We start from the raw sequence: 17,081 nt of genomic DNA on the forward strand, positions 1-17,081 counted from the left end.
GCACAGTGCTCCTTGGGATGTTTAAAGCTTGGGAAATCTTTTTGTATCCAAATCCGGCTTTAAACTTCTCCACAACAGTATCTCGGACCTGCCTGGTGTGTTCCTTGTTCTTCATGATGCTCTCTGCGCTTTAAACGGACCTCTGAGACTATCACAGAGCAGGTGCATTTATACGGAGACTTGATTACACACAGGTGGATTCTATTTATCATCATTAGTCATTTAGGTCAACATTGGATCATTCAGAGATCCTCACTGAACTTCTGGAGAGAGTTTGCTGCACTGAAAGTAAAGGGGCTGAATAATTTTGCACGGCCAATATTTCAGTTTTTTATTTGTTAAAAAAGTTTGAAATATCCAATAAATTTCGTTCCACTTCATAATTGTGTCCCACTTGTTGTTGATTCTTCACAAAAAAATACAGTTTTATATCTTTATGTTTGAAGCCTGAAATGTGGCAAAAGGTCGAAAAGTTCAAGGGGGCCGAATACTTTCGCAAGGCACTGTATGTAGGCCAGTTTGTGGGCACCGTTTGTCACCGTTATAGTGCAATTAATGTATTGTTTAGTGTTTTGTAGTGGCTTTGCTGGCATGCATCCCACATAATTTTTTGGTTGTTGCCCCACCTAGTGTCACGCTCTGACCTAGGAGAGCTGTGTTTTCTCTGTTTAGCTAGGCCAGGGTGTGATAGGTGGGTGGGCATTCTATGTCTGGTGTTCTATGTTTTGGCCGGGTATGGTTTCCAATCAGAGGCAGGTGTCTATCGTTGTCTCTGATTGGAAGCCATACTTAGGCAGCCTGTTTTTCCTTTGTTTTTTGTGGGTAGTTGTTTTTCCGTTTAGTTGTAAGTACCTGACGGAACTGTCTGCTGTCATTTTTGTTTAATTTGTAAAGTCTTCATTCTTTCGCATTAAACTACAAGATGAACATATTCCACGCTGCACCTTGGTCTACTCATTCTGACGCTTGTGACACCTAGATTTACATGCTAAAATCTCTACTGAAACTGACCCTGGCTCATTTCACAAATCTAACTCATCTGATTAGAGGCATAATAAAACTACTGTACATCGACTACAATGGATCCATAGAAACCGTATGTACTATTTTATGCACACAAGAACTGGAGAAGATGTGAAATTACATTATCATCAAGTCAACAATATTTTCCAAATTACATTTATTGCACATGGTAAAAAAGATCTGTTCAATATAAAAAATAATTGAAATAGGTTACATGTCTGCAGACAGTCAACAAAATGATAACACAATTCCCTTCTCCAGTTAGCTCCAGTTCATTGTCATCTAAGATAATGGATCTTCCGCAATATTTTTTATTTTAAATACATTTTTTTAAATGTATTGTACCTTTAATTTAACTAGGCAAGTCAGTTAAGAACAAATTATTCACAATGACGGCCTACCCCGGCCAAACCCGAAGACGCTGGACCAATTGTGCGCCGCCCTATGGGACTCCCAATCACGGCCGATTGTGATACAGCCTGGATTAAAACCAGGGTCTGTAGTGACGCCTCTAGCACTGAGATGCAGTGCCTTAGACCGCTGCGCCACTTGGGAGCCCTCTTCATCATTCAGGGTCTCTAGACAGTGGGATGGATAAACACAATATCTACAGGCGAGGATAATGATCAAGTTGAAAATGTTAACCTTAATGCAGAATGGAAGATTAGATAAATACACCAGTACAAATGCATGATACAGCTGCTACATGATGAGGACCAGTCTCTGATGGAGCTTCTATGTAGAACACTGCTTTCTAGAACACTGACTCTCCCTCTTCCCTAAAGCTTTGTGTTAGGGCTGGACTGGGGAGAAGTAGTTCTGCTGGGTCTCATGCCAGTGTACTCTCCATCTTGGCTGGAGTATTCCTCTCTGATTCTCCACACACTACAACTGGGTATGACAGGGAGGCTTTCTCTGGGTGGGGCCCCAATTCTCCAGGTGATATACTGAATGTAGGCGCAGTGACGCAGGGCGGTGGTCCACTGCTCCCCCTCGGTCAGCTCACAAAGGGGTTCTCTGTACAGCAACACTGCCTCCAGCAAGGGCCGACTCAGCACCAGCTGTTCAAACAGGGAAGAGGTGGTGATGCAGCGACCTCTGCTCATCCTGCAGCACAGCTGCTCCTGGGGAGGGGTGGAGGGGAGGCAGCAGCCACACATACACCAGGCTGGACGGCTGGGCCGAGAGAGAGCCTGGGGCTGCTTGTCTATGATGTGCCCTTTCTGCAATACACCAGCCATGGCACTCAGGTGCCTTATGTCGTCCTGACAACAAGAGTGCAATACATACATATTACAGTAGTCATATGTACTTATATACAATAGTTTACCTTGCTTAGTAACTGTGTAAAAGACAAGAGAAGGGTAACATAAAGTGAGCTTACAGTGAGGGAAAAAAGTATTTGATCCCCTGCTGATTTTGTACGTTTGCCCAGAAATGGTCAGTCTAAAATTTTAATGGTAGGTTTATTTGAACAGTGAGAGACAGAATAACAACAACAAAATCTTGAAAAACGCATGTCAAAAATGTTATAAATTGATTTGCATTTTAATGAGGGAAATAAGTATTTGACCCCCCTCTCAATCAGAAAGATTTCTGGCTCCCAGGTGTCTTTTACACAGGTAACGAGCTGAGATTAGGAGCACACTCTTAAAGGGAGTGCTCCTAATCTCAGCTTGTTACCTGTATAAAAGACACCTGTCCACAGAAGCAATCAATCAATCAGATTCCAAACTCTCCACCATGGCCAAGACTAAAGAGCTCTCCAAGGATGTCAGGGACAAGATTGTAGACCTACACAAGGCTGGAATGGGCTACAAGACCATCGCCAAGCAGCTTGGTGAGAAGGTGACAACAGTTGGTGCGATTATTCGCAAATGGAAGAAACACAAAAGAACTGTCAATCTCCCTCTGCCTGGGGCTCCATGCAAGATCTCACCTCGTGGAGTTGCAATGATCATGAGAACAGTGAGGAATCAGCCCAGAACTATACGGGAGGATCTTGTCAATGATCTCAAGGCAGCTGGGACCATAGTCACCAAGAAAACAATTGGTAATACACTACGCCGTGAAGGACAGAAATCCTGCAGCGCCCGCAAGGTCTCCCTGCTCAAGAAAGCACATATACATGCCCGTCTGAAGTTTGCCAATGAACATCTGAATGATTCAGAGGACAACTGGGTGAAAGTGTTGTGGTCAGATGAGACCAAAATGGAGCTCTTTGGCATCAACTCAACTCGCCGTGTTTGGAGGAGGAGGAATGCTGCCTATGACCCCAAGAACACCATCCCCACCGTCAAACATGGAGGTGGAAACATTATGCTTTGGGGGTGTTTTTCTGCTAAGGGGACAGGACAACTTCACCGCATCAAAGGGATGATGGACGGGGCCATGTACCGTCAAATCTTGGGTGAGAACCTCCTTCCCTCAGCCAGGGCATTGAAAATGGGTCGTGGATGGGTATTCCAGCATGACAATGACCCAAAACACATGGCCAAGGCAACAAAGGAGTGGCTCAAGAAGAAGCACATTAAGGTCCTGGAGTTGCCTAGCCAGTCTCCACACCTTAATCCCATAGAAAATCTGTGGAGGGAGCTAAAGGTTCGAGTTGCCAAACGTCAGCCTCGAAACCTTAATGACTTGGAGAAGATCTGCAAACCTGGTGGTCAACTACAAGAAACGTCTGACCTCTGATTGCCAACAAGGGTTTTGCCACCCTTTGCCACTAAGTTATGTTTTGCAGAGGGGTCAAATACTTATTTCCCTCATTAAAATGCAAATCAATTTATAACATTTTTGACATGCGTTTTTTCTGGATTTTTTGTTGTTGTTATTCTGTCTCTCACTGTTCAAATAAAGCTACCATTAAAATTATAGACTGATCATTTCTTTGTCAGTGGGCAAACGTACAAAATCAGCAGGGGATCAAATACTTTTTTCCCTCACTGTAAAAGGGAGTATCTACTGTATCTGGGGGTGAGAATGGCACTACATTTGGGAAAACACAATTATGCTAACCTTGAATGGGTGAACGGACATGGGCTTCACTTGTTGTAAACTTTTTCTATGTGATCTTTTCACCACTCTTATATGGTTATCGTCCACAAACGAGACACAGAGAATGCACTGGAACACAGAAGAAGAATAGTGCCATTGTTCAGCGTCTCACCACACATTTACATCCAACATTCAGTCAATGGGAATGCAAATGTTGCTGTGGATTTGAGGGCATGTATAATCCCCAGTGGGGAATGCCATCCCACTCCTACCTGTTGTCTGTCCTGAACAGATTCAACCTTTTTCTCTGAGTAGTTCTGTCTGGCTTCTTTAGAGAAGCAGCTGGTCCCAATGAGCCAGTCAATGAATAAAGTGGTCTGGGGAAAGTCACAGTCAATGTAGGCATCTTTGCCTGTTTAAATGTTGAATTTCAAAAAAAGTTGAATAAAAACATCTGAATAAAGCTCACCAGTGCATAATAGGATAGAGTTGATCCAATATAGATGATCAGTTGGATTATGCTGAATTTTCCTGCCTTTAAAAGAACACACATGATAAATGACCATTTGTATTATTCTGATTCATGCTTCATTAGAATAATATATGCTCATTCATAAGATTACCATCATCATTATTGCAGGTTTGAATGATAAGACTTAATGAGTCATACAAACCTTTCCAAACACCATGACATCAAACCTGATCCCAAACGCTTTAAACAGGGTTCTCTCCCCAACACCTTTCTCTGTCTGATATCTGGCAAACCTGCCAACACATGTAGTTATAAAACTGTAAAAAAAACTATGTTACACTGTAATATCTGGATGCACCGATATCTACAATTACAAATGCCTATTCCAGCATAGATTGACAGCTTTCCATAATCTCATTTGAAATGGGTCAACTGGCCATGTATGGTCTATGACATTCGGCCTAAAGAACAAGACCAGTCACAATTACCTGAAGTTGAGACCAGGGTACAGAGTTCTGTTGCTCTCCTTCTCATCCAGCCGGCGGAAGGAGTATTTGGGCAGACAGTTCCGCAAGAACCCGTCCAGATTACAATCCCAGTTAATTTGAATCCCAATGACGCCACCCTTTGGTGAGAGAGCATGGTGAAGATGATCTACTCAACTTGTTTAAGATCAACCTTACCTGACAATCATGTAAACCCTCTCACATCTGAAGTAATTAAGGGGATTTCATTCTGTAATTCATTAAGTAATCAAATATGTCCAACGTTATGAACTGCTAGTATGTGCAATGCCAAATAGATGCAGACATCAGTTACATACATACATAATTGAGAGTCATAGGGTAAGTTTGTGGTTATTTGAGAAATTCCCTCTAACAGAGCAGCCCACCTCAACTGCCATCTCTGAGAAGTTCTCTCTGGCCTCCAACACAATGTCCCCGAGGCGGAAGATGGGGCACCAGGGGTCTGTACGCCTGTTAAATTGGCAGTGCTTCAGGTAGCTGTCCGTCATCTCAGGGAGGATGTTCCTTCTGTGAGACAAGCACACATTAGTAAGATCAGCTGAATGTAAAGACGGTGCTTGTTTTCCATCTGTTTCTGAATTCATGTAATTCTGTTTTTTGTGACCCTTTGAGTATGTAAAGGTGGGGTGGTGAAGGTTACTCTGAATATAATATATATAATATACTTAACTGTGGTGTGCAAGCTAAAAATAAAAATCTATTCACATTCAATTGGGCAGTCTCACCTAATGAAGTTAAAGTTTGGGAATCTGATGTTGTTCTTGATGAGGACTGTGAAGTTCTCAGCTGATGCCAAGAGAGCAGGCCTAGATGTCAGAGCAGTCATCAATTGCACTATTGAAGCATAGTTGTGAAAAAAATATGTTTTTACAGCTGATGGTTTAGGGCTCTATTCAGTCTTTAAAGCTGAAGTGTTACAGATTCCGTGATAGAAATGTAAAGGTAATTTCAGGTTGAGCCGACATGCAGCGTTTACCGTGAACGCAGTCTCTGCTAAAACGGGAACATTGCATTTAAATTTCAATCACGCTGCAAAGCTGAACTTCCACAATTGAATAGAGCCCTTCATTTTCATTCCAAAGTTGTTGTGAAACTACTTTGAAACAATGTTCCTCATCATATTTGACTATACACTCATGCAGCAGTAATGTGGTGAGCTTCCTCCACATTAGAGGAACTAAAGTATAAATATAGCTGTCAGGCAGTGGTCTATGTAGAAGTGAAGATGACTTGATTTACTGAGTAACTAAACTCTGCAGAGACTGCAAGTCAAATCACACTGAACATGATGAGAGGGGGAAGGCAGGCACACATACTGATAATGAGAATACAAATAATAGTGAGCTTATTTACTTGGGGGGCTTTTTCTTGGTCTCTATGGGGCACCATGTAGACACCTCACATGTTTTCTGTGTTACATCAAACTTCACACATGCACCTGTCTGAACCCCTGAAAGGAAAGCAAAATGTGGAATTTAGAATGAGTTCAATTTGAACTATTATATGGTTCACATGACAAATAATAACAAAAATTGTCTTAGATTTTCTATTATCATGTGTCTACATGTTTACTACTACTGTGTAACCCTTACATAACCAGAATGTATCTGCCTACAGTAAAGACATAGAGAACAGAGCTGACCATCTGAAACCTCTACACATCAGGGACAAATTCCTCCCCTCCTTGCAAGAACTAATGGTCTAACCAGATAGAGATGACACAAACAGAGGAGAATGATCAGGAGAAAAGTTGTAGACAGCTGTAGTTGTACCGTGGCTGTTCTGATCCCAGAACCCCTTCACGCAGTCCTTGTCTGTCCAACACACTTTTCCGTAAGGAGGGACCTGTAATACAAAGACTCCTGGGAGATGAGTTGGTTCTAGTCATCAAATAGTGTGGTTAATAGAAGTGATATAAGACATTATAATTTACAGGAATTGGGTAGGGACGTCCTACTGGCACTCTACCTCAGGGCATTTTCCTTGCCTTTGATTTTTTGTAACAATGACATTGGTCACCACGAAAAATGAATTCTTTCCCTTAAACAGAAAGTCCAACAAATGTATAGAAAGTCAGAACCAATGTACAAATATATGCATGTATAATACAAATATAATATGTGTATAATATACGACAATAGAACAAGAATATTCGTAAAACACACACGTATGAACGCACACACACACCTGTGATGGCCCACTGTAATCTACAACATCCCATACTATATCACCAACATCTGGCAAGCTGGTCATGGCCACTCCCTTGACCTTAGCAGTAACAGAGCTGACCACATAGTCGTGTTCTTGGTACTCCTTGTTCCAGAACATTACAATGCTACAATGTAAAACAGTATTTTATTATAGAATGTTGCAAATTGGAGTAAATTACTTTTATGTGTCCCTGATAGATTTTAAATACTATTGGTATGGCTACAAAAGTTGGATGGTAAATAAAAAAATCAAAATAGTAAATACAATTGATAAAAGTAATACATCATTATTTTAGAATGTATTCATTATCTATAATAACATTAATTTTGAAATATTATTGGTATGGCTAGAAGATGGATGGTAAACACATAAAAATAAATTGTTAATACAATTGATAAAAGTAATAAATCATTATTTCAGAATGTATTCGTTATCTATAGTAACATTCATACTTTATTTTCATGCACACATTCTTGATCAAGATGCGTGGGCGTTCCTTGTCTGCTACCGTTATTACCGCAAACTGAATCATTCTGCAGAATACTCACCAGATGAACATCAGTATGACTCCGTTAAATGCCCATTTCAGCGATCCCAGCCTTACACTTTGTATTCGGACCAGTTTATGTGTTTCATACTCACATATATTTAGCAGTTTACAAGGCATTTTGGATATTGTCTGAGAGAGTGAATCTCTTTCTTCTGACTCATACTGGTTCTTCTCCTTCCTGTGTGGGTCAGTGATCACATGTACATCTGCTTGGAGCTGTTTCAGTTCCATTGACCAAACAATATTCTACGTCTGTGAAATTCAAGACTGGTCCAGTCATCGTTGTTGTATGGCATTATGCATGTATCCCTGTTGTGCAGCCAAAGCTGGAACAAAGTAGCGTTTGTCTATTGTTTTATGTTATTTGCTACTTTGAAATGTATTACATGAAAATTACAGGAATGCATTCATATGAATTAAAGACTAACATATGAAGTTGGCCTGCCATGGGGTATACCGATAAATTAGATTAAATGAAGATTTCTGTCACTATCAGTATTTGCAAATCAAAGGGTCACATATCCCTATGAAGGAAGTCATTGTATCTGGGCATGGCTGTATCCTGACCACTTAACTTGATTGTGAAGATGTGCACTGCATCCTACTCCAGATATGATATAGGTTACAGTAGGCGTGATGTTTTTTTATGCAGTATGAGTGACAGTTTCTTTGGGGGAAAGTTGTGCCAAACAAGTTTCCTGATTTGGTGCAGTAAATAATTAGTATGGAAAGGAATTGGATGTATTTGGCCACCACAGGAGCTTGAAAAGGAGGACTATATAATTGTGTCACATACTAGCTTTAGTTTCACTGTAGTTCAATATATTTCGTTTTTGTTAATGTGTGACATTAAAATTGCTTGTGCAATTATGCCTCAGAAAAATATAAAATCTGGAGAAAAGAGACTATGGGCTCAAAAACATTTGCATTGTGAATTACATGACATTGAAACAGGATGAAAAGCACAAAACTTCATTTTGAATAAGCTAATTTGTACAAATGAAATACATAATGGATTTGAATAAGGAAATACGTCCAGCGTCATCAGGCAAAGGAAAATAAAATACATATAATTTCCATGGTTTAAAAATGTAAAACCAGCCCCAGAAGACGCTTGTAAGTAAATGACTGTCTGGTCTGTAAACAAAAACCATGGCTTGATGGACAGTGGCAAGGCAGACAGTAAGTAAAATGTCATGTTTATCCTCAGTAGGGACAATGAGAGTGGTTGAGATGATACATGTATTCACTATCTTGCATCGCTACTCCCTCCCTCCATCTTCAATTTAATCTGTGTCTGGTTATAGCATTGCAAATCCAGTAATAGTCTACATTCTAGTCAATGTATACTTCATGCATGCTTTTCATAAAAGCAAAATGGTCATGAATAACGTGACTTGTCTTCCTCATGGCTAATTTGTGTTTTCAAATTCTGCTGTGGAATGGCCATGCCCTACCATCAATCAGCATTGTCCCTCATTTACATTATCTCAGAGAGTCATTACTCACAGAAACAGATTTGCATAGGAATACTCATTTTCTCTATAAAATGTTATGTGGATAATACTCTGCTTCATAACAAAGAGGAATTCGTTCTCCTCTGGTTATAACTATGGTTTTTGGACAACATGAAGTCCAGCTGTATGGTATAGCTGTCCTGGTCATTATTGGAGTGCTATGGAACACCTTCAACTTGATAACAACCATGTTCCAGCAGTGGAAGGCTGGTGGTGTCCAGACTGTGGGACTGATCATCTCCACTATCTCCCTGGGCAATGTTTTCCTGCACCTCTCCACCTTTGGCATCGTAGTCACTACATGGCGTGGGGTGTTGTGTTGGGATGATCTACCCATGTTCTTCTGTGCCATGTTGTATGTGTGGCTGAGCAGCAGCTGTTTGAGCTTCTGGTCCATCGCCTGGCTGAGTGTCCTCTATTGTGTGAAGGTGGTCAACTTCACCTCTGAGCTGTTCGCTAAGATCAAGACAAACATCTCACCGATCATCAACGTGGCTCTTGCAGTGACCTTCCTGAACTCATGTGTGATGTTTTCCCCCTTCTTCTCCCTTAATTACCGTAACGAGTCATACATAACACCTGTGACAAAGAACACCACCTGCGTGATTAAGACACCTCTATTCCCCACTTGGATCAACATGAACCTTTATGTACTAGTCTTCATCTGCTACCTGGCTCCGTTACCTGTGATGGTGATGGTTCCCTCCTCCATCAGACTGGTGGTCCATCTCTGCAAACACACGCTGGAGATGAGAAAGAACAAGACCGATGTTCAGAGTGCTGACTCCTACCTGCTGGTGTGCAAGCTTACTGTGGCCCTGGTGGGCGTCTACATAACCACTCTGACCACCATCTCCCTGTTCTATCTCTCTAAACTATATGGCTCTGACATTAGCATTAACTCACTCCTGCTGGGTTACTCCTTCTATTGCATAGCATCAGGCGTTCTCTTGACTATCTCCAATAAGAACCTGAGGGAGAAACTCTTGGCTCTTTTCTGCAGTACCAAGGCATCAAACCCATCAAGCAAAAGCCTGAGTGGAGAAACTGGGGCAGCTTGATATGCTTTTAATACATTGTCTCCTTTTCAGTTCTTCAGGACAGTGTATTATGTCACAATATACTTAATGTTTGTCATTGCCAGATATTACAAGCAAGTGCTAATTATTTTGTTGTAAAATCCCTTTTTGCTACTGCTGTTGTTGGCTTTTTATGCTTAGGTGTACTGGGTTTCATAGTATTTTACTTTTAAGTAGCAGTGCATGTATTGGCTTTATTTGTCTTGTTATATTTTTTATGTATTTTCTTAATGATGATTTGCACAAATGAAGGAGTGTGGCTTTATGTACATTGCCAAGTGAAAGTCTACACTATTTCAATGTCAGTTTTATTTTTCAGAGGGACAATTACACAAATGTTAATGCCAAAGACACACCAGCATGGTGCTGAGTGTTCCTGAGTTGACCAGTAGCAGTCCTGACTTGAATCTGCTTGACAATCAGAGGCAAAGTTTGATTATGGCTGTCCATCAATGATTCCCAACCAAATTTACTGAGCTGGAGCAATTTTAACAAAAACAATGGATAGAATTGTGCAGAGTTGTGCAGATTTGGTAGAATCTTATTCAAAATGATTCACAGCTGTAATTTCTGCCAAAGGCGCTTGCACCAGATATTAACTCTGGAGTGTGAAGACATATGCAATCTTATGCAAGACATCTTTCTTTAATATTTTTATTAACTAAGAACATTTTCTATAAATGTCACTTTGTTAATGTGAAGCAAGTTGGGTAGATAAGCAGGGAAAAAATCCACTAAAATCATTTTTTTCCCCTTTTTTAGATCTACATCATTTTATTAAGGCAGCAAAAGGTGAAAACTGTGCAAGGGATGTGTAGACTTTCACTAGGCACTGTAAATGAAATGGGAAGAGTTTGAAGAATGTTCTTTCAGGTTTTGGACTTTTGCATATCTCATAAAATAGTACTTTACATTCTATTGTTAATTGGGCATTTTCTTTTTAGAACTAAACCTTTTTGGAAAAATGGGAAGAGTTTAAAGAATTTTCTTTCAGGTTTTGGACTGCAGAACCTTTGCATCTCTCACCAAATAGTACTTTACATTCTATTGTTTAATATCTTTTAAGAATTAAAAATCATTCGAAAAAATTGGAAAAAGACACATTTAGATTTTATTTTATTTATTATCAAGAAATTAAGTGTTTATTCTAATAACAACTTGGTCTCATAGACTAGACGTAACATAGTAAATGTAAATCCGAGACTCTCAAATTAGTATGATATATTATATTTGGTATGGTAACATAAGACAGATGGTTACTTAAGGCAAAAAGTAGGGTGGTTAGTCAGGGTGGCTGGATGGGCGTATAACGGTAACGTCTAGCAACCCAAAGGTTGTGTGTTCTGAATCTCATCATGTACAACTTTAGCATTTTAGATAATTAGCAACTTTGCAACAACTTACTACTTTTTAGCTACTTTGCAACTACTTAGCATGTTAGCTAACCCTTCCCTTAACACTAACCTTAACCCCTAACCCCTAGCCTAGTTAACGTTAACCACCTAGCTAACGTTAGCCACAACAAATTGGAATTCGTAACATATCATACGATTTGCAAGTTTGTAACATATTGTATGAATTGCAATCCGTAACATATCATACGGATTGTAACTTGTAACATATCACACAAAATGGTTGATGGAGTTCCACAAATTAATACATACAATACGAAATATAACATATCATACTAATTGGAGTATCAGATGTGCGTTTAGTATGTTATGTCTAAACTTGAGTTCAGGTTGCTAATAAAAGGTGCAAAGATATACAAAAATTAAGACAAAAATTAAAAGCATTGTCACACAATATTTGGTGGTCAAAATGTTCTCATCATGAGTTAGTTGAACATCTTCTGTATCTTTGGCTTGAGAAATTCCAGCATTCCATTGTTCTCAAAGGTTTGAGGCAGGCTGGCCACATCCATGATGGTCTTGTGAGCTTCGTCAAAGAGAGCCTCGCCAAGCTCCTTTTTTACCCTGTCTCTCCAGGCACTGAGAGTGGGCCTGTTCTCAAACAAATCCAGACCAGTGCCAACTGGCTGAAAAACATGCACACACAGGAAAACCCATATCATTTCAGGGAAAGTACAGCGCAAATCTGCAACCAAAGACATTGGGAGGGACATTTACAACAGTTAGTGAGAGAATCCCTCACACAATAGCTTCAAAATCATGCACAACTCACTCTTCCCTACCCTTTCACTTTTTACAAATTTAATGTTACCTGCATGATCTCTACTATTGCCACCAGGTCTGCTAGTGAGATCTTTTCCCCAATGATGAAGGGTCTGTTGTCCAGGAACTTCTCCTCAAACACCTTCAGAGACAGTGTCAGGTCCTCCATAGCGGAGTCCATTTTCTCCTTAGGGACGTCTGAACCAGTTATGATGGGAACTATTGCCTGAAAATATGTAAATATTTTTTACATTTCACTTGTGTCTATACCCATACTTATTCAATATGGTTTAAAGGTAGACTGAGCAAAATGAAGTTGCCACGAGCAGCACCGGAGATATTGAAATTAGCAAGTTGCAACACTGTTCACAGTGTGGTAGCCAGGGCACCAAAACAACGAAGAAGTTGAGCCTCGCGCTTCAATGCTCTTAGCTATTCCGGAAATTGACCCACTATGCTGTTTACTTTATGCACCTGAGTCATGTCGCTGAGTCTACATTTAAATAAAATAATCCAGTGATAAAATGTCTATTCACCAATGCCATAGACTTAAATGATCAACGCTAATGATTTCCTTCAATCATTAACTAAGTTATTACACAAGAAATGATTTGTGTACAAATGGTTCAATAACCAGCCAAGGTCCACACTTAGAAAAAAAGCTTCCGAAAGGGTTCTTGGGCTGTCCTCATAGGAGAACCCTTTTTGGTTCTAGGTAGAACCCTCTGTGGAACGGAACCAAACCTGGAACCAAAAAGGGTTCTTCAAAGGGTCCTCCTATGGGGACAGCCTAAGAACCCTTTTAGGCTTTTAGGCTTTTAGTGCAGTTCCACTTACAGGACATATTGGATGTTTATATCTTACCCTGAACCAGAACACCTTTGAGCCATGGGCTCGCATGGCTGCGTGTTGCCAGGACAGGTACTCGTTGACCCGGGCTCGCTTTTGCAGGTCTGCTGGGTACCAGTGGTCTGAATCTGAGGTGCCAAATTTTTCAGCCAGATACTTCAGGATGGCAACACTAAAAATAAGGAGAGATATACAATTCATTTAAGGAACTCCCTAGAAACCTAAGTAGAGTCGACATGTAACCCAGTAGGCAGACATCAATTCAACGTCTATTCCACGTTGGTTCAAAGTAATTTCATTGAAATGTTTATTCAACCAGTGTGTGCCCAGTGGGAAGTCTCTCTGTGTAGATTACTGTAGGCTACTTTACCTCTCTGTAAGAATGAAGTCTCCATCTCTCATGACTGGAACCTTTCTCACCACACTGATCTTACCAAAGTCTTCCCCATACTGCTGGCCTGAGGAGCAAAACAATTGTGATACTGATTTATCCAATATTACTTTTAAGAAAATATAGTTCTTTTGTTGTTATAATAAATTTACACATATAGCATGATGATTATCTATGGTGAAAAAACGTTTCCATATACAGTATGTCTTTCATGTTTCATGACTTCTATCTAGTTATTGGGTCCAGTTAGATATTACCTTCTGAATAAACAAACAAGGTCATTATGTAACATGTTCAAAGTTTGCAATTGATTGTTTTCACCTAGAAGTTTATGGCCTACATATAAAATCTAACTTTCATTTTCATAATAGGCTAGGCTATTTCCTAACTGTATTTGCAGTAGGCCCATATTTACTAAAATGCTTGCTTCAAAATAATCTATTTTTTGATTTACCTCGAATAGAATTTCACTATATTTGAACATATTTTATACACACCAAAACTCTGTTGTGTAGAAGTCGTCAACATACATACTATATATTCAATATAAACGTTATAAATCACATTCCAAATATCTCGCAGTAGCCTACCTGTAGCCAGATCGACAAACTTGAAATCAAACGGAATGTTTGTTTTCTTTGCAAAAATGAACACAGAGCGACATGGCTGAGAGTGCAGATCAAGATACAATTCCAACGGCATTTTCACAGATGTAGAAGAGATGTTATGTGCCGAATCTCTTCCCAGCACCCGCTATCCTTTATGTTGGTATGGAGCCCCTCCCATATAGTCAAATGATTATAAGAGGTTCCGACAGTTCAATGTAGTGTCTGCTTCTGATTGTCGGGGTCAGGCGTTGGCAACATTTTGTAAATGTTTATAAAATTATCCAGACAGAATAACTGAGCCATAAGGGGACTCCGTGCAATCGACCATGCTATGATTCAGTTATTATTTGCATATAGACTGTTTTATTATAATGTCATATAATGAGCAATGTCTCAGACAGTTATTGTTTGCGAGTCTGGATCATTTCATGAACGCATTTTTGGGCATTCACTAGGTGCAATTTACATTTTTTTTTTTTTTACCAAAGTTGATGACCAGTGGTACAGCTGAACCAGTAGTGCAGTTGGTAGCTAGCGTTATCAATTTCACCACGGTATTGATCATGTTATAAGTAGGTCAAGTTTTTTTGTTTACTAACATAATGGGCCTTTAAGACAGATTTGGGAGGAAGGCATAAAGTCCAGAGACTCTCTTACCCAGGGACATCACGCACCCCAAAAATTTGAGGGGTCACAAAGTACATGAGGATGGCCTTTTGCATTTTATACAAATCCGAAACAGCTTTTTCCTACAATCTAGAGCCATAAGTGCTATGCTTAATTCTATATTTTATATTTATATGTATATTGTTCTGCATAGCTAAGCATACCTCTTGAGCTGTCTGTATTTTTTTAAAGAAACTAAATATGCTTTTCTGCATCAATGCTAAAATCTGGGTAGAAGATTGAAAGGAATGTGAGTCTTATTCAGTACATTTAGTTATTGCATGCTTTTCTCAAGTCTACCAACCTTGCCAGCAGGTATGCCAGCTAAGATAGTTAGACAAGCTAACTACTCTAACTTGATAGCCTGAAATGGCTTCTTGGTAGTTAGTTATGAGGTTGGGAGATTGGGAACCTATCTGGGCTCGCTAAAGCCTACTTCATAAAATTCCTAGATGGCTAGTGGTATTACAGAGAAACAACAACAACAACAAAATAAAGTGAAATTATTATTATTTGAAACAGTACAAATCTTAGGGGTCACGTTCCCCTGTGCCCGCTATGGGCATGACGCCTCTGCTCTCAGCCCCCAGAGACAAGGGCCTAGTCTAGCAATGGTTTTGGTTAACTGGCAGTCCATTTAAACTCTTTCACCTCCACTTGGAATGCAGTAGACTCCTGTAATATTTAGCAAATTAATAAATGGGCTCAACGGCCTTGGAGAGTACATGCGTGTCCCTGATGACGGCATGTGAATATTGTCATTTTTGTTCAGCAATGTCTCAGAACACCTGACAAAGCCCTATTGCCCAAGTTTCAGATGTTTTTGTCACTTCCACTCTACATGCACAGTTTTGTCAAATCAATTCAAATCACATTTTATTTGTCATATGCTTTTAAAAAAATAGAAAAATAATAACACCAGGAATAACTACACAATGAGTAACGATAACTCCGCTATATACACAGGGTACCAGTACCGAGTCGATGTGCAGCGGTACAAGGTAATTGGGGTAGATATGTACATATAGGTAGGGGTAAATTGACTAGGCAACAGTATAGATAATAAGCAGTAGCAGCATGTGATGTGATGAGTCAAAAGAGTTAGTGCAAAAGGGGGTCCATGCAGATAGTCAGGTTCGCTATTTGGTTAACTATTTAACTAATTATTTAGCAGTCTTATAGCTTGGGGGTAGAAGCTGTTCAGGGTCCTATAGGTTCCAGACTTGTGTCGCTACTGCTTGCCATGCGGTACCAGAGGGAACAGTCTATGACTTGAGTGGTTGGAGTCTTTGACAATTGTTACGGCCTTCCTCTAACACCTCTTGGTATAGAGGTCCTGGATGTCAGGGAGCTAGGCCCCAGTGATGTACTGGGCCGTACGCACTACCCTCTGTAGCGCCTTGCGGGCCCATGCCAAGTCTTTTCAGGTTCCTGAGAGCGATGAGGCGTTGTCGTGCCTTCTTGACGACTGTGTTGATGTGTGTGAACCATGTTAATACATTGGCTGTTGAACTGACAATTCCCTCTATTCCCTCAATTCCCTTCCCTCAATTCCCTTAGAAAGATTATACACTGCTCCAAAAAATAAAGGGAACACTAAAATAACACATCCTAGATCTGAATGAATGAAATAATCTTATTAAGTGCTTTTTTCTTTACATAGTTGAATGTACTGACAACAAAATCACACAAAAATCATTAATGGAAATCCAATTTATCAACCCATGGAGGTCTGGATTTGGAGTCACACTCAAAATTAAAGTGGAAAAACACACTACAGACTGATCCAACTTTGATGTAATGTCCTTAAAACAAGTCAAAATGAGGCTCAGTAGTGTGTGTGGCCTCCACGTGCCTGTATGACCTCCCTACAACGCCTGGGCATGCTCCTGATGAGGTGGCGGATGGTCTCCTGAGGGATCTCCTCCCAGACCTGGACTAAAGCATCCGCCAACTCCTGGACAGTCTGTGGTGCAAAGTGGCGTTGGTGGATGGAGCGAGACATGATGTCCCAGAT

At 40.1% G+C, this 17,081-nt stretch overlaps 3 protein-coding genes across 4 annotated transcripts; 1 reads left to right on the plus strand and 2 right to left on the minus strand.

Moving 5' to 3' along the window:
* Positions 1-1,163: 1,163 nt before the first annotated feature.
* LOC106585461 (P2X purinoceptor 4) lies at positions 1,164-7,985 on the minus strand. Of its 2 annotated transcripts, XM_014171686.2 has the most exons (13): positions 7,779-7,982; positions 7,207-7,354; positions 6,988-7,059; positions 6,792-6,864; positions 6,373-6,469; positions 5,745-5,825; positions 5,385-5,526; positions 4,981-5,117; positions 4,695-4,785; positions 4,490-4,555; positions 4,293-4,397; positions 4,042-4,149; positions 1,164-2,288 (listed from the first exon to the last, which is right to left on the minus strand). In XM_014171686.2, exons 1-13 carry the CDS (start codon positions 7,895-7,897, stop codon positions 1,803-1,805), a joined length of 1,725 nt encoding a protein of 574 aa, XP_014027161.2. In that variant the 5' UTR covers positions 7,898-7,982; the 3' UTR covers positions 1,164-1,802. The 2 variants fall into 2 exon arrangements, with proteins under 2 accessions (XP_014027161.2, XP_045563026.1); XM_045707070.1 differs by lacking the exon at positions 4,293-4,397 and having other exon boundaries at positions 7,779-7,985.
* A 1,407-nt stretch (positions 7,986-9,392) lies between these two features.
* On the plus strand, positions 9,393-10,358 carry LOC106585307 (taste receptor type 2 member 40-like). The gene has a single exon (XM_014171404.1). It carries the CDS (start codon positions 9,393-9,395, stop codon positions 10,356-10,358), a length of 966 nt encoding a protein of 321 aa, XP_014026879.1.
* A 1,121-nt stretch (positions 10,359-11,479) lies between these two features.
* gstt1a (glutathione S-transferase theta 1a) lies at positions 11,480-14,685 on the minus strand. Its single transcript, XM_014171685.2, has 5 exons — positions 14,381-14,685; positions 13,770-13,857; positions 13,415-13,571; positions 12,600-12,776; positions 11,480-12,414 (listed from the first exon to the last, which is right to left on the minus strand). Exons 1-5 carry the CDS (start codon positions 14,490-14,492, stop codon positions 12,214-12,216), a joined length of 735 nt encoding a protein of 244 aa, XP_014027160.1. The 5' UTR covers positions 14,493-14,685; the 3' UTR covers positions 11,480-12,213.
* Positions 14,686-17,081: the final 2,396 nt, after the last annotated feature.

Source organism: Salmo salar, chromosome ssa24 (genome assembly GCF_905237065.1).
Source record: "Salmo salar chromosome ssa24, Ssal_v3.1, whole genome shotgun sequence".
Classification (NCBI taxonomy): Eukaryota; Metazoa; Chordata; class Actinopteri; order Salmoniformes; family Salmonidae; genus Salmo; species Salmo salar.